Genomic DNA, 25297 nt, shown 5'->3' with positions numbered 1-25297 from the left:
CACGTAGTACTCCATTGTGTCTGTAAACCACAATTTCTTTATCTATTCATCAGTTGATGGACATTTAGGCTTTTTCCACAATTTGGCTATTGTTGAGAGTGCTGCTATAAACATTGGGGTACAAGTGCCCCTATGCATCAGTACTCCTGTATCCCTTGGGTAAATTCCTAGCAGTGCTATTGCTGGGTCATAGGGTAGGTCTATTTTTAATTTTTGAGGAACCTCCACACTGTTTTCCAGAGTGGCTACTCAGTTTGCATTCCCACCAACAGTGCAAGAGCAAACCCTCCTTTTCAAAGATTCACTTATTCAGAAGTTTGCCAAATAACGGAGTTCATTTCTAGAAAAAAGGTAAAGAAAAGAAAAAGAAAAAAAAGGGAAAGAAAGGAGAATGGAAGGAAGGAAACTAGAAAGAAAGCTGATCCTTTTGTAGGGGCTGGAGAAAATGACCAAGCCAAGAAAAAGCAATGCAATTGGGGTGGCAGATTGTATTTCCCAAAAATAGCCTCAGACAATATCTCTCATCCCACATGCTCTCTTGTAATGTGACCTTGTCATAATATTTTTTACTGAACATTTGAAATTCCCTTTTGTAAGATGCCTTTCATATCTTTGCTAATTTTCTATTAGGCTGTCTTTTTCTTTTTTTTTAATGTTTATTTATTTTTTGAGAAGAAGAGAGAGAGTGCAAGGGGGAGGGGGAGGGGCAGAGGGAGAGGAGGACTGAAGTAGGCTCTGTACTGATAGCAGAGAGCCTGATGTGGGGCTCAAACCCACAAACTGTGAGATCATGACATCGCTGAAGTCGGATGTTAATTGACTGAGCCACCCAGGTGCCCCTGTTTATTTGAGAGAGAGAGAGGAGAGAGAGAGCACAAGTTGGGGAGAGGGCCAGAGGGAGAGGGTCAGAGGAGGGGGAGGGGAAGGGGGGAGAGAGAGAGAGGAAGGGAGAGAGAAAGAGAGAGAGAGAGAGAATATCTTAAGCAGGCTCCACACTCAGAGCAGAGCTCAATGCAGGATTGGATCTCAAGAACTGTGAGATCACAACCTGAGCCAAAATCAAAGAGTCTGACACTTAACTTATTGAGCCACTCAGGCACCCCAAGAAAATTCTACTAATGTTGATGAGGTTTTGAAATGACAGGGTTCAGAGCTGACGGCCAAGAAAGATATCTTGAAGACGTCTTTGGTGCAGAAAGGTGATTTTTATTAAAGCACAGGGACAGGACCAGTGGGCAGAAAAAGCTGCGAGCTGTCTTTTTCTAATTGATTTGTAGGGGTTCTGCATTTTTTTTGAATTTGAGCCTTTTGATGGTCGCATGTTTTACAAATATCATTTCCACTCTTGCCCATTTAATCTTTTGCTACACAGAAATTCTTACTTTTAAAGTAGTCAACCTTATCAATATTTTCTTCATGACTACTACATTTTGTTTTTTATTTAAGACATCTTTCCTTATTCTGAATGATGAATAACGCTGCTCTGAGTATTTGTGTACAAGTCTTTGGATGGTCAAATGCTTCCAATTCTCTTGGACAGACCCTTAAGAAGAGAATTGCTGGATTGTAACTGTATGTTTTATTTTTTAGGAAATAGCCAAATATTTTTCTAGTAGTTGTACTGTTTCTATTCCCAACAGTGATGCATAACGTTCCAATTTTTTCCACATCTTCACTAACACTTGCTACAGTCAACCTCTAGAATGTATCAATTCTAGCTGGAGTGTACTGGTATCATTGTGATATTATTTTGCTTTTTCCTAATGACTAATGCTGTTGAGCATCTTTTTGTATGCTAACTGCCATTCATATATGTTCTTTAGTGAAGGCCTAGTCAAATTATTGACCATTTTAAATTGAGTTGTCTCAGTTGTAAGGATTCCTTACAGATTATGGATGCCAGTCCTTATCAGAAATGTGATTTGCAACTAAAATTAAATTTAAAAAAGGAAAAAAATGTGATTTGCAAATATTTTCTCCTAATCTATAGCTGACCTTTTCATTTTCTTAACGGTGTCCTTTGAAGACCATGCATTTTTTATTTTGCCTAAGTCCAATTTATCATTTTTTTAGTTTTATGGACCATGCTTCTGATGTCATAGCTAAAGAATCTTTGTCTAATAAGGTCAAATCGTTTATCTATGTTTTCTTTTAGAAATTCTATAGTTTTGGTTCTAATATTTAGATTATAACGTATTTGGTTAATTTTTATGGGTGGTGTGAGGTAGTTGTCTAAGGTTTTTTTCCCTCCTCTATGTGGATATCTAATTGTCCCTAGCAGCATTTGATGGAAAGATTAGATATTCCCCATTGAATTGTCTTGGGACCTTTGTCGGAAAAATCAATTCACCATAAAATGAAAGTTTATTTCTGGATTCACAATTCTGTCCCACTGATCTGTAAGTCTATCATTATGCTAATACCACACTGTCTGAAATACTCTACCTTTACCTTAGGGAAGTTTGAAATCAGGTAGTACAAAAATTTCAACTTTGTTCTTTCAAAATTGTTTGGTTTTTCTAAATTCTTTGCATCATGTATAATTTTGGGGAGAACTTCCATCTTAACAATTATGAGTGGTCCAATCCATAACAATGATACATTTCTTCATTTATTTTAAACTTCTTTAATTCCTCTCAGGAGCTTTTGTAGTTTTCCAGTATACAGGTCTGCATTTCTTTTTAAAATCTATTCCTAAATATTTTATTCTTTTGGACGATACTGTGAATGGAATTGTTTGCTTGATTTTATTTTAGAGTGTTCATGGATACTATATGGCAATACAATTGATTTTGGTATACTGATTTATAACCTATAATGTTGTTCACTTGCTTTTAGTTTTTAAAATTTTTTTTGTAGATTTCTTATGATTTTCTAAAAAGGAGGTCAAAGATGTCAATTGCCAATAAAGGTAGCACTACTTCTCTATTTCCAATTGTTATGACTTCAATTTCTTTTTCTTGCCTTATTGCAATGATTAAAATCTCCACTATAATGTTCAAGCAGAGTGATAAAAGCAGAAATCCTTTCTTTTTTCTCAATCTTCAGGGAAAAGCATTCAGTCTTTTACCACAAAGTAAGATGTTAGTTACAGGTTTTATTATCCCTTGTTACTTTGAAATAATTTCCTTCTACCTAGTTTGGTGAGAGTTCTTATTGAGAATAGGAGTTGGATTTTGTAAAATGCTTTTTTTCCCCTATCTATTGAGATGATCATAAAGCTTTTATTCCACTAATACAGTGTGTTAAATAAATCAATTTTCTGCTATTAAACTAAACTTGCATTCTAGGAATAAATCTCAGTTGAACATGTTGAGCACAACCCTTTTAATATTTTTATACTTTGCTGGATTGGTTTGCTAATATTGCATTTAGGATATTACATCTGTGTTCATGTTCAATATTGGTCTATAGTTGCCTTTCTTTTAATGTCTTTGGCTTGCTTGGTATCTGGATAATGCTACTTTATAATCAAATCAGTTAGAAAGTTTCTCTGGATCTACTTCAGAAAGAGATTCTGAAGGATCAGCATTTTTTCTTCCTTAAATATTAATAGAATTCATCAGTGAGGGTATCTAGAACTGGACTTCTTTTAAAAAGTACTTTTAATATTTATTATTTACTTGAGAGAAAGAGAGTACATGCAAGCAGGGGAAGGGCAGAGAGAGCGGGAGAGAGAGAATTCCAAGTAGGGTCTGTACTGACAGCAGGGCTTGATCCCACGAATTGTGAGGTCATGACCTGAGTCAAAATCAAGAGTCAGACACTTAACCGACTGAGCCACCGAGGTGCCCCAGAACTGGACTTTTTATTTGGTAAGATTTTAAATTACTAATTTCCTTCTGTACTTTTTAAAGGTCAATTCTGATCTTCTATTTCTTCTTGAGTCAGTTCTGCTTATTTGTATCTTTCTAAGAATTTGTCTTTTCCATCTAAGTTGTATAAAGTTGTTCATAATATTCTTTTATGGTCCTTTTAATTATAGAGTTTGTAGTGATCTTACATTCATTCCTGATTTTTCTAACTCGTGTCTTTGCTTTTTTTCCCCCTTAATCAGCAGGCCAGTTATCAATTAATTGTCTTTCAACTCAATATAACTGCCTGCTCTGCAATGATGGAGTTGCACCCTGTAAATATTTCTTCTTTGCCAGATGGCACCATGTTAAGTTTAAGTGAGCACAGAGGATCACTGAAGGAGGAAAAGGTTTCTCTCCCTGGTTTTAGGCAGACTCCTGCAGAAGATAAGGACTCTGCAGACAAGGCTCATGCAACTTAATGCCTGGCTCCAGCAGCTCACATCGTTTCCTGTAGAACACATTTCTAGTAGCACATGGCTTCTGCAACACCCAATTCTAGTAGTTTCCAGTGGCCTGTAGTATATGGCACCTCCCTGTGGGCAGTTTTCTTGGTACCCCACCCCACCCCCAAGTAGGTGAAATGCCACTGGCTTGGCATCTCTCTGTGAATGGTTTACCTGCAATGTTCCAGAAGTCAACTTCACAGATTCTCTGAGGTTTGATGTGCAGCCACAGCCAAATTCTGTTCTATTCAATAAAACATGACTTCACTCCCTCCAGTGAGGTCTGGATTTCAGCCTGAAAGGGTTGTCTACCAGACCTATTTCTTCTTTGGGGACTTTATTTCAGTTCTAGGGATTAGTGGATATTCTTTAAATCTGAAATACCTGTAATTTTTAGAGTTCTGTTTACTTCTTACTAGTCAATCCTCACCACCATCCCTAGTTCAATCTCCTGTTATAGTTAATAACTCTTTATATTAAACTTCTGTTCAAATTACTAAGTTTCTGTTGGATGTTTACTACAGTCAGTCTAGATAAAGGCTTATCAAGTTTGCTGATCTATTCAAAGTTGGCTTCATTGATTTTCTCTATTCTTTTTCTGTTTCTATTTCATTGATTTCTACTCTGCTCTTCATTATTATTTTCTTTGGGTTTAATATTATTTTCTTTTTCTAGCTTCCTTTTTCTTTTCTTTTCTAGCTTATTAAAGTAAAAGCTTAGGGTATTGACTTCAGATCTTTTTTTCCCTAATCATAAGCATTTAAAGCTAAAATTTCCTTGTAAGAACTGCTCTAGCTGCATCCCATCAATTGTGATATGTTGTATTTTCATTTTCATTCAGTTCAATAAATTTCCTAATTTTCCTTAGCAGCTCTTCTTTGATGCAAGGGTTACTTAGAAGTATGTTGGTTAATTACCAAATATTTGCTATTGCTTTCATTAATTTTCTATGGCTGCTGTCACAAAACACCAAAAACTTAGTGGCTTAAAAGCAACTTTTGACCTGGAGCTGGTGAAAACATCCATATTGTCCCAGAGATATGAGACACTGATCCCATTTTCTATAATCCTAAAATGCTTGCAGGACCATTTCTACACATGGCACAGTCCTGTGGACAATGGGAAATCCACACTGGCAAAGGAGTTGATGCTGGAATGGACACAGGTCAACCTCACAAAGATTCAATTCTGCCTTCTATCTCAACTACAAAGAACTCAACCACAATAGGTTGTACACTTTTTTAGAACTGGTCTCCAAGGACTAGCCTGGATTGCAGGAGGTCATTCCAGGACTGTAGCCCAAGAGCAGAAAATCCTGTTAATCATCAATGACTTCAGTGACTGAGAGTCTCCTCAGGGGCACTTATACATGACATAGGGCAACTGGAAGAAGTGGAAGCCAGTGCCTATCTTCTTGGGTAGTTTGCTGAAGAGAACAATGTTACCCAAGGCCACTTTACTCATCACCACATGACCCGGCACCTTGAGAGAGTGCAGACTCTTGGCTGATCAATCGCTCTTCATAGAAATGGAGGGATTCTTATACCTGGACAAGAAGGCATATTTACCGAAATACTTTGAGAATAAAAATCAAGTGCTGTGGGCTTGTGACTTGATGAAGAGCCATGCCACCTTGTTCCATATGAGCTTGTCTCCTGCCATGTGCTGGATCATCTGCACTTGTCTGAAACTGTAGATGGAGAAGGGGGAGGATCCTGTTCTGACTTGTCAAACCACCACATTTCTGTTTCTGTTTCCTTTGCAGCCAGTTCATACAGGTACCTGACAGTTGTCCCAGTCAGTACCTCCAAGCTCCAATAAAAGGTCTGTGTCTTCTAGCTGCTGAGGGCATGTGGAGACAAACATCTTTGATGGGGAAGACCTTTGGGGACTTGCATCAAAAAAATCTAACCTCGGGGCGCCTGGGTGGCTCAGTCGGTTGGGCGTCCGACTTCGGCTCAGGTCATGATCTCGCAGTCCGTGAGTTCGAGCCCCACGTCGGGCTCTGTGCTGACTGCTCAGAGCCTGGAGCCTGCTTCAGATTCTGTGTCTCCCTCTCTCTCTGACCCTCCCCTGTTCATGCTCTGTCTCTCTCTGTCTCAAAAATAAATAAACATTAAAAATTAAAAAAAAAAATCTAACCTCTATCCTTTCCTGGAAAAGTATCTTCCAGGAGGGCAAAGACTGTAAGGGCTGCTACTCCTTCATTGAACTCAGTGTCCAAAAGTTTCTTGTCACCATGTTCTATGTACAGGAGAGCAAGGAGGAAGAAGACAGGGAAAGCCTCAGGTGGGACATTAGGAATGTGCAGAAGTTGGGGTGTGTGGGTGGCTTGGTCAGTTCAGCGTCTGACTCTTGATTATGGCTCAGGTCATGATCTCACAGTTTGTGAGTTCAAGCCCCACATCAGGCTCCGCGCTGACAGTGTGGAGCCTGCTTGGGATTCTCCCCCACCCCCTCTTTTTGCCCTCCCCCACTTACTCTCTCAAAATAAATAAATAAACTTTAAAAATTAAAAAAAAATGTAATGTGCAGAAGCTGTTCTTCAATAAAGACTAAAGAATGCCAACCTGACCCAAGTTGGGTAACTTTTTAGTCAGCCATTCAAAGAAAAGAGAGGCATGGGACTGAAGACAGCTTTTGACTCCCGAATGTCAATGAAAGTCAAATGGAACTTACTGAAATGCAAAGCACAGTCAGATGAGAATAAACCCTTCTGCTCAATGAAGGAGATGGTTTTGTACTGTCTTTTTGAATCTCAGGAAGAACAGCTTGTAAAGGATGCAATTGCCCACATCAAGGAAATGTCACTGCATTTGAAAAATAAAATGGACATCATGCTTACATTCCACCTTAAGCATTGCCAAAACTTGTAGAAAATTTTGCTATAGAAGGTATTCCTGGAGAATGACACTGCATCAGAATCAGATGCTCAGGTTCAGAGGTCCCAGAATCATCGACAATTGCCTCCTTTCTGGATGGACTTTTGTTTCATGTATGGCTCAAGTGAGAATCTGATATTTCTGGACATCAGTCAGATCTTCCTTAGTACCTCACCAACAAGGATTCTCTGTGAAAAACGTATGCTACCTGTAATCTCCAGAAAGTGGTCCTCAAAAATATTTCTCTAGCTGCTGCTTATTGGAACTTCTGTCTTGCCTTTGCTGGCCATGAGATCCAATGCATCTGGTCACTCACAGAAATGACCAAAATGATACGCTTTCCTATTGTGTGTGGTCTTGAGACACCTAAAATGTAATCCATACTATATCAGGTTGGTTTCTTACTATTCCACCATTCATCAATGAGCTGGTTTCTCCTTCTTGAAATCAACCAGTCTACGGCATGCTTGAACCTCACAACAAATGAGCTCTTGGATAAGCGTGTCAATTTGCTGTACACAATTTAGAGATACCCAAAGTGTTTCCTGCAGAGGTTGTCACAGGAGAACGTCACCTCACAGTAACCTGTGGCAAGAAGCTCTTTTGTGCTCTGAGCATCAACCAGAGGCTGACACACCTATGCTGGGACACCTATGGGATGAAACTTCTATGTGAGGGCTTGAGTTACCCCAACATAAACTACATACTCTGGTGCTATGGTGCTGCAACATATCCAGTGATGGCTGCAATCACCTATCAAAGTTTCTCCAACAAAAATCAAGCCAAGTATGTTAGCTTGTATGTTAGCCAAGTATGTTACTGACTCACATAGTAACTACTACAGTTCTTTGTAAGGCTTTGAAGAAACCACCATGTAATCTGAGATTTCTGTGGTTGTGGGGATGTGCCATCACTTCTTTCAGTTGTGAGACCTCTTGTCTACCCTCAAAAGCAACAGAACCTGATCATGCTAGACCTGGGCCAGAGTTCCCTGGGAGTATAGTGGAGTATAGATGCTGTGTGAAGCCTTGAAACTTCAAAATTGCCCCCTCTGGACACTCAGGTTGAAGACTGATGAATCCGATGCTCAAATCCAAAAGCTCCTGAAGGTCATTAAAGAAAGCAATCCACAACTCACTATTGAAGGCAACAACTGAGAGGCCAGAAAAAATAGTCCTTCTTCTCATGATTTCATTTTCTGAATGCAGATGTGAATTTCACATATCACTTTAAACATTGCCTCTGTCTCCCTTCTTTATCTTCTCCTACGTTTGATTAAACATAGCTTAGATCCTCTCATTTTATCCTTTAGGTCTCTTTTCTCTTCTCTGTAGAGTCATTCATTCTGTAATAAAGTGATTGATCTTTAAGGTGATGGTGAACTTTCTATGAGCTTTTTCAAGTAATATTAGTTGTTGTGCCAAATGTTATTTTAGCTTTGGTTTTGCCTCTGGCTTACATAAAATATGTACAAGTCATTTAAACTTGGTCTGGATGAAATGTCCATCTCTCCAGTATCATGAAAAAAAGTAAAAAAAAAAAAAAAGAAAGAAAGAAAAGAAAAGAAAAGAAAGAAATAAAACTGGAAATCTATTCTCTCTTAGTGCTGGAGGTCAGAAGTTCAAAATCAAGGTATTGGGAAGTCTATGCTCACTCCAAAGGTTCTAGAGGACATTTTTCCTTTTCTTCCCTTGCCTTTTCTAGCTTCTGGTGGCTCCAGGCATTCTTTGGCTTGTGGCCACATCATTTCAATCTCTGCCTATGTGGTTACACTGCCTTCTTTTCTGCATGTGTCTCTCTGTGTGTGCACTCACATAATCCAAGCTGATCTCTACAGCTCAAGATCTTTAACTTAAGTACATCTGCAAAAAAATCTTTTTTCAAATCAGGTAACAGTTACAAATTCTAGGGTTCAGGACATGGACATACCTTTTGTGGGGCTACCGTTGAACCTACTACATTATATATTTAAATTTAAATGTATTTTAACCTCACAAGCTGATATTTTTGCTTTATATAGTAATGTAAACTAACTCATATTCTTTGCTTTTCCTGGTTTGTTACACCTTTGTGCTTCCTTCTGAGATAATTTTCCTTCAGCCTAAAGGACAACCTTAAAATGTAGCTTGAAAGCAAGCCATCCATTTTGGTTTGTCTTTAAATGTCTATTCTGTTTTCATTCTGGAAGAGCATTTTTGTTTTGTGGAGAATTCTTTGTTGGCAGTTATTTCCCTTTGGCATATTGAAGCCACTGGTTTCTGACTATAGTTGTAGCTATTGACAAGTCAGTTGTCCATATTATCAATGGACCATGGCAATCTTTTTCTTTTAAATGGATGCACTTTTTTTTAAGTTTATTTCTTTATTTTGAGAGAGATAGAGAGTAAGTGAGTGAGAGTGTGGGGGAGGGGCAGAGAGAGAGAGAGAAGGCGAGAGAGAGAATCCTGAGTAGGCTCCACACTGTCAGCACAGAGCCCGACATGGGGTTCAAACTTATGAACCCATGAGATTATGACAAGAGCTGAAATCAAGAGTCAGATGTAAACTGACTGAGCTACCCAGGTGCCCCAATGGATACTTTTAACATTTTCTATTTTGATTTTATTTTTGCATTTTTACATATGAGGATATGTTTAGATGTAGATTTTTTAATTTTAATTTTTAAGTAATCTCTACACCCAATGTGGGGCTCAAACCCACACCCCAAGATCAAGAGTCACATTTTTCTACCAACTGAGCAGCCAGGTGCCCCAGATCTGGATTTTTTTAAAACTTATCCTACTTGAGCTTCATTCATTCAATGCTAATATCTTTCACTAGTTTCTAGAAAACTCTAAATCATTATCACTTAAATATTACTTTTGCCTCCTTCCTCTCCATATCTAATTGAACATTGCTTAGACCTCCTCATTTTATTCCTTTATGTCTGTCTTCTCTTTTGTATTTTCCATCTTGTGTCTCTCCTTGTTTATTCTAGTTATCTTTACCAATTCTCACTTCAGTTGTATCTAATCTGTTTTCTTTTTTTAAAATCTATTTTCAACCATCTATTCCTCCACAAATTTCTATATTGAGCAGTTCTATAATTTCTATTGATTCATTTCCAAATATGCAATGTATTTTGTAAACATTTTGTGATTCAGAACAACCCCCCCCACAAGTCAATACCAAAATTATTAAGTTAAATTTTGATGAGGATAACGTATTTATGTAGTCTCAAAAGAACATCTCACAGATTACTATAATTTACAAAGGCAAAAATTATTAACTTATGATTAAAAACCTGGCAGATGCTTTCTAACCAAGTGATAAAATTAACACACATCATAATAATGGGAACAGACATCATGTATCCCCTGATGTGATGCAGTGAGACGGACATAATATCACTTTTGTGGTACTCTTGTAAAAAGTTCAAACCTGAATCTACATTACAAAGAAACATCAGACAAATCCAAATTGAGGAACACTCTACAGAACTGCTCATTTATACTCTTCAAAAATGTCAGTATCAGGAAGGTGAAGACAAGGAACCGATCCGATTAAAGGAAACCAAAGAGTAATGACTAAATGCAATGTATGATCCTGGGTTAGATACAAGGTTAAAGAACTGTGATAATGGACCTTATTTTGACAACTAAAAATTCTGATAATGGACTGGGACATGAGGTAATATGTGTCCATGTAAGACTGCATGCTTGAAACTCTACTGTTCATATAATTTTCCTTACGAATACACAGAAGTAAGGGGGCATGAGATGTACAACTTGTTCTCAAATGCTTCAGAAAAAAGGACAAAGCAGTAAGTGGGGAAAATGCTAAAAGTTGATGAATTTGTCATGCAGCTCTTATGTAAGTTTGAAATTATTTTATTTTTAAAAATTTAATGTTTATTTATTTTGAGAGAGAGAGAGAGAGAAAGAGAGAGATAGCACAAGCGAGGGAGGGGCAGAGAGAGAGAGATACAGAATCCGAAGCAGGCTCCAGGCTCTGAGCTGTCAGCACAGAGCCCAATGCGGGGCTTGAACTCACAAGCTGCGAGATTATGACCTAAGCCAAAGTCGGTTGCCCAACCAACTGAGACACCCAAGAGCCCCGAAATTATTTTAAAACAAAATGTTTTTAAAAACTTACAACCTTAATGTTTTCAGAGCTCCAGTTCTTTGTTGCAATTTTAAAGTTCAGCTTTTATCTCCACGAAGCCGATAACACAGCTGCTTGCCCAGGCCATGTCTGATAATTCGAGAGTGTGATGCTAAGTGAAATAAGCCAAAAAGAGAAAAAAAAACCATATGGTTTCACTCTTATGTGGATCCTGAGAAACTTAACAGGAACCCATGGGGGAGGGGAAGGAAAAAAAAAAAAAAAAAAAAAAAAAGGACGTTAGAGTGGGAGAGAGCCAAAGCATAAGAGACTGTTAAAAACTGAGAACAAACTGAGGGTTGATAGGGGGTGGGAGGGAGGGGAGGGTGGGTGATGGGTATTGAGGAGGGCACCTTTTGGGATGAGCACTGGGTGTTGTATGGAAACCAATTTGTCAATAAACTTCATATAAAAAAAAACAAAAAAAAAAAAACAAAAAAAAAAAAAAAACAAATGTTTTTAAAAACTTACAACCTTAATGTTTTCAGAGCTCCAGTTCTTTGTTGCAATTTTAAAGTTCAGCTTTTATCTCCACGAAGCCGATAACCACAGCTCTTGCCCAGGCCATGTCTGATAATTCCAGTATCTGGAGTCCTGGTGGTCACTGATCAGCCCTGTGTCTCTAGGCCTGCAAGTGCCCAAACCACAGTTCTTCCTCTCAGCCTCACCATTCAGAGGCTCAGAACGGTGCTGCCTTCTGGGTCCTAGACCAAAGTAGGAATTTCTGCCCTGAGCAGACATCTGCCTATGCTGGCAGACAGCAGACTGAGACTGCATCCCATTTCCCTGTCCCAAAAGTCCACCAAAAGCATGGTTCTGTCTGTCCACTGCTTTCTCTAGACTGACAACATCCCAGGGCTACAGGAGTTTCAGCTCACTTCCCTGAGCTTCAATCATCTCCCTCGTCAAGGCTAGGTAATTCTTCCCTCTCTTCTTATTGACTATATAATGCTTTTAAGAAACGTTAAGATCTTGAGAAAATATATTCACTTCAGCATTTTAGCTGTCATCAATGAGAGTTGGTCTGAATTATCTAGTTTGCCAATACTATAACCTGAAATCATGTCTACCTTGCATTGTAACACAAAAAAGCCTTCCCTTAATTTAAAACATTTTGGATCAACATCATAAATGAGCCAACCACACTCCTTCTATTTCTTTGTAACCATAATTCACAAGATATACTTGTTAGGTAACTAAACTGGCAAGCAAACTAGCTTTAAAAATTCCAGCCTTCATTGGCCTAACCAGCACACCTGTAACATAAAACTAAGCTTAGAGTGTTCAATACTAATTTTCCATGAAAAGTTTAGCAATGCAAGATGGGGGGGGTAGTAAATAACAGGCTTGATAAAATAACCCAATGATTAAATAGGAAATTAGATTTTAAAAAGACAATGCCATTAAAACAAACAAACAAACAAATGTACAATACCATTTACAGGATTCAGGGCTTCTTTCTGCATTGGTACTGAATGGGATGATGTAATTTCTCTTCCTTTTGCTGATTTTTCAAACCATCATCTATGGAGCTCTTGAGCCCTGAGAACTTCCATTCAGTGTACTTCACCTGCTTCAGAATAAAGACAATTATAATTACAGTTGGCCCTTGAACAACATGAGGGTTTGGGGCACCAAAAATCTGTGTATAACTTTTGACTGTCCCTCCCAAAATTAACTACTAATAGTCCACTGTTGACCAGAAAACTTACCAATAACATAAATAGTCGACTAATACATCCTATGTATATTATATACTATACTCTCACAATAAAGGAAGCTAGAGAAAAGAAAATGCTATTAAGAAAATCGTAAGAAAGAGAAAATACATTTGCAATACTGTGTTTACTGAAAAAAACAGGGATGTGTTACAGCTCAAGTCCATGTTGTTCAAGGGTCAGTTGTGTATATAATAATAATTTCACAAAATTAGTAATTATATGTTAATACAATTACACAACTCATACAAGATGATTGTAATATAACAATATATAATATTTAACCATATAATAGTATATATTTACAATCTCCTATATATATTTTTAGGTGCTACATAGTAACTTTAATCCAGCTTCCTATGAAGAAAAGACAGTATCAAGCATATAGTAGGTGTTCAATAAATACTTGTTCTTTAGCTTACTTTCACTACAGTTGAGGTGGACTGCTAAAATTCTAAGCATAAATTGCAGAGTCCATAAGCTGCTGAACTAAATTACAATGAAATGAAGTGAACACTTCAGAGTTTTATTAAACTACTTGTGTTTGAGGAAACACATGTTAGCCACAAAAAGCCATGATAATTGCTTATCTTGGGTGTCTGCTTCTACTTGAGAATAGTATCTCTGGGGACACTACAACTCATATTTTAATTCTGCAGGGTTTCTAAGGCCTTACTTGTAGTGTATTTCCAGTTAAGATGTTACGACTAAGATACTCCATTCTGTTCTTTCCTTGGATGCTTGTTCTTTTACCATGTTTTCTTCTTGAGTAGCTTGCAACCTGGTGTTCCCTTTCCTTTCTTTCTCCCACCTGTGGAGGTTTTCTCTTAGCTTGATACTGGCCAGCTTCAATGGGAATCTCACCAAATGCCATCAGGTCCTAAACAGAAGTATCAGAGACAGCCTTACTAGATGAGAGTTTAACAGCCTTGATACTCAAGAAAGGGATTTGTGAGCTAGCATTAGACTTCATTCCTCGCCTGCCACAGAGCTGAGAGGTGCCATCTTTCTTTCCTCCCTGTAATAAAACCCAGGATCCTTCTCCATCAGTAGGTGGCTCATGACATTGCGAGGGATGCAGAATAAGTTTGCTGAACACCTGACATTCATGGAAGGCATTTCTTTTACTACAATTTTAATACCATCTTCTTCAAATATGTTTCACAGGATTGGTGGAGATCTGCTACCTGGGGGAGAAAGGAAGCTTTTTCCTCTTCAGATGAGATCTCTAAACTGTCCTTCGTGGTATTCTCCTCAGGCTGAGTTTCTGGTTTCAGGAAGCTCTCTGGGGGTAGGTAGAAAGATTTCCAGTCCAATTGCATCTCAACAAATCCACTGGGGTTCCCCGCAGGGTCTGTGAGGTTAAAATCACCTGAGACACACACAGACATTAATAAGATCTGATCATATGAAGTAGACAAGTGAGTATTTATCAGCACCTTATCCATTCCCCATTTTGAATTTTACCATAATTTGCTTGTCATGAATTAACATCCATGGTGATAATACACTCAGAAGTAACATAAAATAGCAGTGAATATTAATATTCTCTTAGAATGTTTACTTCTAATATTCACTTAGAATATTTGTAGGGGAAGATGGGAGTCTCCAGGTTTCAGGAAGGGATAGTCAAAAGACGTATGGAAAGGTATAGCTTGCTTGTCCTCAGTCACCTAGCCAATAAACATGACTACATTATTACTATTACCAAATGCTTGCCAGGCCTTAAGCATACCAAAGAAACCATTATCTACACTCAAGTGGTCCCTATTTCTTTTTTTTATTTTTAAAAAAAATTTTTTTTAACGTTTATTTATTTTTGAGACAGAGAGAGACAGAGCATGAACAGGGGAGGGTCAGAGAGAGAGGGAGACACAATCTGAAACAGGCTCCAGGCTCTGAGCAGTCAGCACAGAGCCCAACGCGGGGCTCGAACTCACGGACCGTGAGATCATGACCTGAGCCGAAGTCGGACGCTCAACCGACCGAGCCACCCCAGGCGCCCCGGTCCCTATTTCTAAAGTAACAAAAGCCAAGAAAACTTCAGCAAAATCGCTATTTCCAAATGCCAGGCTTCTGATTTGTAACACTGATTACTTTAACAGATGGCTCATATTGCCTCTTCCTTTGGCAAAAGATAAGTTATAAGCAAAAGTATCAGCTTTTCGTTTCTTCCTTCCTTCCTTTCTTTCTTCTTTCTTTCTCTTTTTTCTTTCTTTCAGCTCTTGTAGTACTGGAAGGAGGGAGGACTCACACATTTTCTAGACTATCCAAAAGCTTGTTAAACATAGCTGGTACTAGCTATACCCATCCCTACTTCACAATGGGAGCACAGACATCCCTGCCTCATCCTCCCCCCAGTACTGCAACCAGAGAGGTGACCTTTCCTAAGTTCACCTCAGTTCTGTATTGGGGGGAAAGAGATCCAAGAAATTTACCTTTTCTATGGCATGGCATGAAAGTCTAACTTGTGTTTAAAAGAAGCAAGGGAATTACGAGAGAGTATTAAGGACACAGTTTATAATCTGATATCCACTCTCATGTGCTGAGAGACAACAGGCCTTAAGTAAACATAAATCCTGAGAAGCACGATCGAGTCAGAAAAGATTTGTTAGAGACGGACGCATGGACTTTAGGTTGGTGGGTCTACCCACTTAAGAATCTTGCTTTTGTTGCTAAAAAGAAGCAGAAGAAGCAATGTTTCTATAGGATTAGTGGGGATCTGAGTCTTCTGCTCTGTTGCTCTTGACAATACTCTAAAATCCTCTCAGCAGGTTTTTTTTTTATTTTTTTATTTTTATTTTTATTTTTTTTATTTTTTATTTTATTTATTTATTTCTGAGACAGAGAGGGACAGAGCATGAGTGGGGGAGGGGCAGAGAGAGAGGGAGACACAGAATCTGAAGCAGGCTCCAGGCTCTGAGCTGTCAGCACAGAGCCCGACGCGGGGCTCGAACTCACAAACCATGAGATCATGACCTGAGCCGAAGTGTAGTCTCTCACTGGACTGAGCCACACAGGCGCACCTCAGCAGGTTTTTAAAGAGAGACTGTTCCAAGCAAGTAATCAAAGAAAAGTAGGACAGGAAGACAACACTGGGCAGAGAGCATAAAGATGCGATAGACTTGAACTCCCACCTTTAATGGATTGTTTTGTGCGAGAGGAAGCAAGGGCACTTGGACTTGGCCAAGGTACGAGCCAGGCTCTGCATCTTCATCATCAAAAACGTAGACAGACAGGGCCTCCCGCCTCAGATATTTATCCAGGTCAGAGGTCACAAGCACTGGGAATCGAGCCTGGTCTCTAAAGTGCGGATTGTTACTGGCTGGAATGATGGCAGTGTCGTGGTCAGAGAAGGTGAAGAAGCGGTACATGACGTATGGACTGGCTGGGTTCCCAGCCGCCGACTCCGGAGGCCATAGCATCTGATGATTCCACCCGCAGCTCATTCTGATGCTTCCAGGTCTCCATCTGGACTGGAAAGATGTTGGTCTTGGATGAAGGAAAAGGGTGGCCTGAGAGAGTTGTTGTGGGTGAAGCCCAGCACCCTTGATGAGGAAGAGCTATGACCTAAACTGCTGTAGAATCCTGACTGGGTCCCAGAGAAACCTAATGACATTCGCCTGCCTGTAAAGTGGCTCTGGAAGATAGTTATTTTGAAAGAGGTGCTGGCACTCAAGCCTTATCTTAGAGAAAGGAACAGAGAAGCTATTTTGTTCACAGCAGGGAGAGGCAGCTAGCTCTGAGGGTATGATTTCATTTCAAACCCAAGCTTGACCAAGGGAAGAGTTGTGGCATCACAGCCACAAGAGTTCTGGATTAGTTGTGGCATCACAGTTTTTCTCCTTCATTCACATTCAACAAATACTTATTGAGAGCGGAAGACTGAGCTGTTCTCCTGAACTGCTTGGCTGAGGCTCCTCTGAGATACATGGGCACATCCTTTTTCTCACCTTATCTTCCTGGGCCTCCAAGGCACCAAGCACATTGGCTGACAGGTAGGCCTGAGCCTTCTTTCGCTTATTGCATGCCTGTAGGCTGGATCCTATGGGGAAGCGCAGCCTCATCCAGTATTCTAGCACACCCGAAGTCTTCTCCCCAGCTCCTGGGTAGCAGAAAGTAATGAAACGCATGGAAGACACAGATGGTGTGGTGAGGATTAAGAACAAGGCAGAGGAAGAAAATGGGTAATGACCAAAAGACCAACTATAGGCTTTGGGAAACTCTGCATTAGTCCTGGGAGCTGTGGGAAGCTGACAGCACTTACAGTAAGTATGGTACAGCCATGGACCCTCATCCACAGTCTCCAGCACCCTCTCAAGTAAATCCATCCAGCTGCAAGTGTGTGGTGCTCACTGGCTACAGCCTGGTGTAGATCAAGCCGGACTGAAGCCCCATGAAGGTAGTTCAAAAAAAGGGAATCTGTTTCTACCACATACTGGGAGGTGAAGTCATAGAGGGGCTGTGGCCCCACAGCTAGTGGGGTACAGTGGGTTTCAAAATCATAGAAGGAATAAGTACAGAAAGTAGTAGGTTGAGTGTCTCCAGCCTGATCCAGGGCAGCAGACTTCAGAAAGGCTTGGTGGATGTGCAGTTCAAAAAGATTCTCACTCTGATGCAGCAGAGAAATGTCTGCTTCATCATCATCTCCATGGGCTGGCAGTGTTTGCAGACATAATGACAACTGTCGGGTGCCGTAAGCCACATCTTTGAGCTGTTCTAGAGGGAAAAGAAAACTGCCTATCCATTAAAGCATAGAGAGCTCCTCCTCAGGGTAAAATAAGTTGGATGGAAGGAGAATAAACACCATGATGAAATTCCAAGTTGTGATTATTTCAAGACACCATGTGATTCAAAAGGAAAAGAAATAGAATGACAAGTAGGAGCTTTGAATTCTGATGGCTAAATAACCCAAGGCCTGCTTTGGAGATAAGGTACAGAACGAATGACTGGAGAGTAAATCCTAAGCTCAGGAAAACACTGGAGGCACATTTCATCTGCAGATATCATTGTTTTATCTTACAGAAAGGTCCTCTGAGTTAATTGGTAATTCCACAGAGAAGTACTTGAAACACAAAATAGAGTATTTCCAAAAATTTGGGATACGGGCCTCAAGAGAATACCGAATTATAGTCATAGTGCCTATTACATTACATTGGGTTCCACCAAGAAAGTATTCCCATTCTCCAGCCAGATCAGTCACAGGAATTTTCATCCTGTTAAAAGTTTGTTTTCATAATAAGAAGGCAAAAAAAAAAAAAATCCACTTAAAGTCAAAGAGTAATGTAGTAAAAAGTTGCAGAGGAAACTTACTAGAAAGAGGTTGAACTACTATCAACGGGATCAAAAGATATGTAAGACAGTCTACCAATTCTGTGCATTACCTCCTATGTCCAACCAATCAGAAAATTTGATACACAATCTGCTTCAAACTGGAGAGTATTTGAATCGTCACAGGGTATCAATGGTGAAAGTCCTATATTAAGAGTTAAAGTAGTAGAATAAAAATATTTTGAACACATCAAAATGTCTTCCTGCCCAAAATAAATGGAATACAAAAATTAGACTAATAGCTTCTTAATTGATAAGATTAACACAACTAAAATAAAATATATTTAAAGTTTTGTATTACATGACCCAGGGTTAATAATTTTAGCATATAAAGAAATTCTACAAATGAATAAAATACTATTAAGAAACAGATAAAGGACAGAAACAGGCAATTCTCAGAAGAAACAATACGAATAACTGCTAAACATATGAAAAACTCTTTGATCTTATCAGTAATGAAAAAACTGTAAGTTAAAGCAAATGATCTTTAGAAGTAGATAAGAGTATTTATCCTGAACTGTCTCAGGAGAAAGATCCTGAATCTGAAAGACATGAGGATTTCAACCCAAGGGAGGATTCCTTTGTTATATGGCAGTGACTTTTTAACAGACTCACCTGGCCTGGATAATCATGCCCCAGCATGAACCCACCTCCCTTTACTCTAGTTCCGTGCTCATTAAGTAACGTGCTTACTGATTTCCAGAGAGAGGACTTCCCTGAACAGTAGTTCCAAATATTCTCATGGCAGCAATGAAATAGACTCTGTCATAAAATAATAAGTGAACGATCTGGTTTAAATATCAATCTTTGGTGAATTTGGTTAGTGTGAATCAGGTCTCTCAAAATGGAGTATAATAACAAAGCCAATATTCTTGATATGTGAGGCTGAAGCCAGCTCCTGGTGAGCAGTGACTGTACTAAATACAGGAAGTATCACACTATGAAATTTGCCCAAGTGTCCAGCCAGCTGCCCTGTCATGTCGACATCCTCAAACTGCAACAAAGAATTTACAGACTTTTGGAGAGAAATCACAGAAAAGGATGAGGCAAGATGAGTGATAAAGCTCTGGATAGGCCTGGGTTGTGGAAACACTCTTGAGAGAGGAAGTGTGTTATGCCACCGTGAGGGCCAACAGTGATGTGCTCTTAATTCTCAAAACAGATTCAGCAATTGCTGGGCCCCACTGAAACTCTTCAGAGAAATCAGAGGAAGGCACTGACATGATGGAGGAAAAGAAGCTGCTAACCATGTATTAAAACACCAAAGATGATGGGATAAAGAACAGGAGAGGTGGCATGCACTACATTCCAAGACACAAGAGGCAGCCTTCCAGGCAGGTGCACAGAGGGAGCACAGGCATTAGCTATGTGACAGGTCCAAGACAAGAACAAAGGACTAAGACTTGCCGGATATTGGAAGGCCATGGCTTCTCAAAATACCTTCCAGCTGATTGATACGATCGTTCTTGAGGTCTAGCAGTTGATTCAACCTCTCCAGCTTTTCCTCATGATCTTTATTTTCATTATCGGCTTTTGTCATCATTGCCTCCAGTTCCTCCTGAAACAAGAAACAAAAAATGTCTGAACTTTTCTATTTCAGTGACCCAGCACCAAAGAGCCCAGATAAAAAGGTGGCACTTGCTGGGTAAAAGAGACTCCACTATCTCCTACACGGGGCAGACTGAACCACAAGAAAAAGTCTTGGGTTCATCACAGACCCCTTTAGGACCAGTTGTGCTAACAGTGCCATAGGATATAGCTTCATGATGCTGGGGAAAATTTCACCCCAGAACCTTCATACCTGCCATTTTCAGTAGCTGGCCCCTTCACCAGTTTCTATTGCCAAGGTGCCATGGCGCTGGTGTGAGCACTCAAGTACATCAAAGGACGCACACTCTGTGTTGCACAGAGCAGCATATTCCCTTGCAACAGCTCTGGAAACTTGGGCCCCGCTTCATGCCCAGTGTGGTCCTCACATGCCCATTTATCTAGCCCCTTCCTGTACCACCTTTTCTTGCACCTGATAACACACGTTGATTTGCGCTGGAGAATAAGCATGTCTCTGGTCTTTTCTAGTTCCAGTGTGGTCTCTGCGTGCGACACTTGCATTCACTCAACAGCTGGGACAGTTTCTTTTCTTCTTGGTTTTCGGTTCACATGGCTATCATGAGAAAAGCATTGGTAAAAGGGAGTATAAATATGATGGGCACAGAAATAATGATTCTCATTAAAGCAGTTGTTGGTAATAGCAAAATACCAGCAGCAGAATCTACTCCCAAAAGTAAAGAGGACTTATGTCACTTCAAATGGGCTTTCTCCTCTACTTCCACATGCTCGGTAGCAGCATAAGTTACACAACCTCTGATGGCTGTTTGCTCTTCAGCAGATCATTTCAAGTCCTCATCGGAAAAAAGCATTCTAGATGTTATAAGCTGTAAAGGGTGGAGAAAATGTGCAGAGCTCATGAAGCTATCTGTGCTCTCAGCCTTCTCACATCCTTCTCAATACTATCCTCAATCAGGACTCGATTTTTCAGCTACTTTTCTGATCTCTTCTAGGGATGTATGCCAGCCATCCATCTGTCCAGGGAACTTGCTTGATTAAACATCTCTTACCTCTACCTGAGTGGTCTCTTGCAATAGAGCTGGGTGAGTGGCTGGTTCAGACTGCCTGTCAGGAGACTGGGAAATTAGGTCTTGACTTTGGAGGATCTCTTCGTCCTGCTTATGCTTCTGAAGCAGATGGGTGACTTTAAGACACAGATTCTTGTTTTGCTCTGGGGGAGAAAAAATCATCCGGAAAGGTGAAACCTGGTGGTTATCGGTAATCATGGTTAAAGTTGGACCAAGCTCTAATTAAATTTTCCCACTAATGTTTAATTCATTTTATAAATTTACCCTTAGAGGAGCAACTCTCTCTTATTTCTACAAAAGGGTTCTGGCTTATTGACCCAGTAAACTGAGCTGACACCCGGGACTCTAAAAACAAAACAAAAAACACCTGCAGAACTGTAGCGACCACCAGCAGCAGCAACAGCAGCAGCAAACAGAGCCACTTGACTGTCTTAAGAGAGAGCAAACTTTTTTTTTTATATATATATGAAATTTATTGACAAATTGGTTTCCATACAACACCCAGTGCTCATCCCAAAAGGTGCCCTCCTCAATACTTTTTTTTTTTTTTTTAAGTAAGCTCCACACCCAATGTGGGGCTTGAACTCACAACCATAAGATTAAGAGTTGCATGCTGGGGTGCCTGGGTGGCTCAGTCAGTTAAGTGTCTGGCTCTTGATTTGGCTCAGGTCATGATCTCACACCTCCTGAGTTGGAGCCCTGCCATTAGGCTCCATGTTGATGGTGCAGTGGCTGCTTGGATTCTCTCTCTCCCTCTCTCTCTCTCTCTGATCCTCTAAAATAAATAAAGAAACTTAAAAGGAAAAAAAAAAAAAGAGTCACATGCTCTACCCACTGAGCCTGCCAGGCACCCCTCCAGTGCAAACTTTTTGATAGCACCAGCCAAACCAGTATCTCTCCAACTCCTCCTCAACTCCATTCTGACTTCTCTGCTATGGGCTCCCTGTGGCACCCACCTCCACTTCTACCCCACCCTGATGTGGAGGGAGGGAGAATGGGCATTTGGGCATTTCTGTGTGTGTTTGTTGGGTGGGTGGATGTGGGTGTTTTAGGGAAGGGAAGTGATCTGTGTTTAGTGTGATCATTTCATTATCATGCATTAGAGGGGGAAGATTATTAGATTACCCCAAAGCCTTTACAAGATTTTATTTGTACTTGTACAAACTACAAGGTCCTTAGCATAAACTGAGCTTTATCTTTTTATGATTCCTGTCTCTATCTTTCTTGATGTCGTATTTTTTCCCTTCACTCTCTTATGTGAATGTACTAGAAGCTGATGAATATAAATTTGATACTAAATGTCAAGGTCCAGCCTAGCAAAAAGAAGTGAGACAAAGGTCTCTTTGACAGTATTTAAAAATCTTCCCAGCAACTATCTACCATGACCTCAGAGTTAAGACAGGGGGAAATGGCAGTGGTAACCAAGAGCAGTAATTTGCTTTTCAATTTGAGCTATTAGTACTAAACAAATAAAAACAAGGCTCCCAATCACCTCTAAATGACTGATAAGAATAAAAGGCAGAGAAATTCATTTCATACTTTTCAATAACGTGAATGTTAAAAACGTGATAAATTTAAGAGTTTCGGGGCACCTGGGTGGCTCAGTCGGCTGAGCATCTGACTTCAGCTCAGGTCATGATCTTGCGGTTTGTGGGTTCGAGCCCCGTGTCGAGCTCTGTGCTGACAGCTTGGAGCCTGGAGCCTGCTTTGGATTCTGCATCTCCCTCTCCTTCTGTTCTTCCCCCACTTGCACTCTGTCTCTCTCTCTCTCTCTCTCTCAAAAATAAATAAAGATTAAAAAAAAAATTTAAGAGTTTTCATCCTCCCAAATGAAAACGCATTACAACTGAAAATATATGCATGTGAGGCAGATGTCATGCTTTCTTGATTGTGAATCTGATCTGAGTGCCAGTGTTCGTATTCTAGTTATTCCTGACCCACACAAAAATACGATTGGGTGAGGGGATACTAGAAATGCTGGCCCAAGCTCCCTTCTCCCACACCAGACATAGAGGATGCCTCATTTGAGAAAGGTCTTCACAGCCTGACCTACCTTTCTCTCTGGACAGCTGAAGTAAGACTCTTCTCTTCTCCTCCAGCTCAGCATCCAGCTGATCCTGCAACTGAGAGACTTTCTGCTGTAGCTGTTCTCCCACAAGCTCATTGCTCCAGTGAGGCTGATTACTGCTGTCCAGCATGCTGAAAATGGGAAGCAAGAAGCGAGGGGAGAGTTGTCAGATAAATACTCAAAGGTGTGTGATGTGACGTCTTTAATGCACAGTTTCAGCATCTCCTGGGCCTAGCACATCATTCATTCCCCTACATGTTTTTTCTGTCCCTGGTTTCTCTGTAACTGTCATTTACCAACTGCCTTGGAACTTTTGGGGCCCTATTGAGGAGCTCCTTAGTATCACTTCTGTTTAGGTCTTGGATACCCCACCGAGCAAAGAACCCAAGTCACATCTATTTCCCAAGGAACTTCTCCAGCATGATGGCTTTCTTTAGGTGCAAAACTGTGTACTAAGACATTCTCAGGCCTGCTCAATTAAAAATGAGGAACAGGAGCGCGTGGCTGGCTCAGCTGGAAGAGCATGGGACTCTTGGTTGCAGGGTTGTGAGTCTGAACCCCACATTGAGTGCAGAGATTACTTAAATAAACTTTTTTTAAAAATGAGGACCAGAGTCTCCTCTTTTCCTTACTCCATTCCTCTATCTTCACCAATGGCTGGTCTAGAAAATACTGGTCTTTGAACTAGATTATAAATTACTATACTGAAGGGCAGGAATTAAACTTCCCAATGACTGTACCCTGCACACCCCTGTATCTAGCTGCCAGGGCAGACCCATTCTGAGTGTAAAACACACATGGTCAGTCTTTGATTGAAGAGATATTGATAATCAAGCTATTACTTCTTCCTTTATTTTTTTAAGTTTATCTATTTTGAAAGAGAGTTGTGTGCATGTGTGGAGGAGCGGCAGAGACAGAGAAGGAAAGAGAATCTTAAGCAGACTCTGCACTGTCAGCATGGAGCCCGATGTGGGGTTTCAACGCACAAACTGCGAGATCATGACCTGAGCTGAAACCAAGAGTCAGTGAGATGCATAACTGAGGCTCCCCCAAGCTATTATTTTTGCATATGTGTTTTTTCTATTTATCATTGCAATAAATGTGGTCTAAAAACAACTTGCTTAGGCTCGTATTAAGAGTTCTTGGCCCTTCCTATCCATAGGTTACATGATGATCCAAGAAGATAATGTTCTGAGTGATGAAGGGAAGAGGTCAGTAGTAATGTTTGCCATTTGTTTCACTACTTTGGTTCACTGAGTTGAAGAGCATCAGATGTTCCCAGGATCGTCCCATACTACCTCCCCAATCTACCTTCGGCTGCCTTACACTGAGTCAGAAGGCACATTTAACTTTTTTTTAACTTCCAGGTATTTTAAATTTCAAAATTAATAAATGAATATATGCTTGTTGTGGAAAATCAAGATGATACCGAAGTATATAGATTAAAAGTGAAGGTTCCTCTTTGCCCTACTCTAATCCTTTCATCTCATTAGAGGATTGCAGATTCATACACATACACACACACACACACACACACACACACACACTCACACACAATAAATTAAGTCAGAGTTAACATAGTCTTTTGCAACTTGACTTTTAACAATATGTTTTAGGCATATAGATCTACTTCATTTTTAACAGCTTCATAGTATTTTATTGTGGGGATGCAACATGATTTATTTAACCAATCCCTATCAAAGGAAAGTTGAATGTTTCCACTTTTTTTTCTATTACCAACAATGCAGTAATTAAAATTCTTATTATACATCATCTTTGCAAATACATGTATATGCATGTTTAACAGTTTGATAGATAGCATCAAATTCCCTTCCAAAAAGACTGTGCTGATTTATATTCTCACTAAGAGTATTGAGTGTAAGCTTCCCCATATCCTTACCAACACTGGGTAGTGTTTTTAAAATGTGAGGACCCTTTTCTATAACTGTCTTTTATAGCAAACAGTGCTCTGGGATCCAAACTTGGTACTTACTTTTCTAAGAGTTTGTCATAATTGTCATTCAGCAATTTTCGTTCTTTTTCCAAATCTTCCACTCTCTCCTGAAACTAAGAATGACAGAAAAGTGCCTGAGATAAAATCCAAACATCGATTTCCTTGCACAGGTCTTTCCTCTTCTGTGGCAGAGTGAGGCTTGGATAGGAGGTTTTCTATGTTCATCTCACACGTCTATGAGGAGCCATTCAACTAGAAAGACTCAAAC

General features: G+C 39.9%; 1 protein-coding gene across 1 annotated transcript in view; it reads right to left on the bottom strand.

Moving 5' to 3' along the window:
- Nucleotides 1–23297, bottom strand: part of RPGRIP1 (RPGR interacting protein 1) — a 50254-nt gene extending 26957 nt beyond the window's left edge. Inside the window, 17 exon segments of the mRNA XM_032593675.1 lie at nt 12761–12820; nt 12823–12898; nt 13720–13923; nt 14231–14443; nt 16181–16428; nt 16431–16475; nt 16478–16519; nt 16975–17145; nt 17307–17762; nt 19782–19932; nt 20395–20411; nt 20414–20482; nt 20485–20523; nt 20526–20535; nt 20990–21150; nt 23061–23235; nt 23238–23297. Of these exon segments, the coding sequence (XP_032449566.1) occupies nt 12761–12820; nt 12823–12898; nt 13720–13923; nt 14231–14443; nt 16181–16428; nt 16431–16475; nt 16478–16519; nt 16975–17145; nt 17307–17762; nt 19782–19932; nt 20395–20411; nt 20414–20482; nt 20485–20523; nt 20526–20535; nt 20990–21150; nt 23061–23235; nt 23238–23297 (2197 nt within the window).
- Nucleotides 23298–25297: the final 2000 nt, after the last annotated feature.

This window comes from Lynx canadensis, chromosome B3 (genome assembly GCF_007474595.2).
Source record: "Lynx canadensis isolate LIC74 chromosome B3, mLynCan4.pri.v2, whole genome shotgun sequence".
NCBI classification, from domain to species: Eukaryota; Metazoa; Chordata; class Mammalia; order Carnivora; family Felidae; genus Lynx; species Lynx canadensis.
This window is presented reverse-complemented; position numbering and strand designations above follow the sequence as displayed.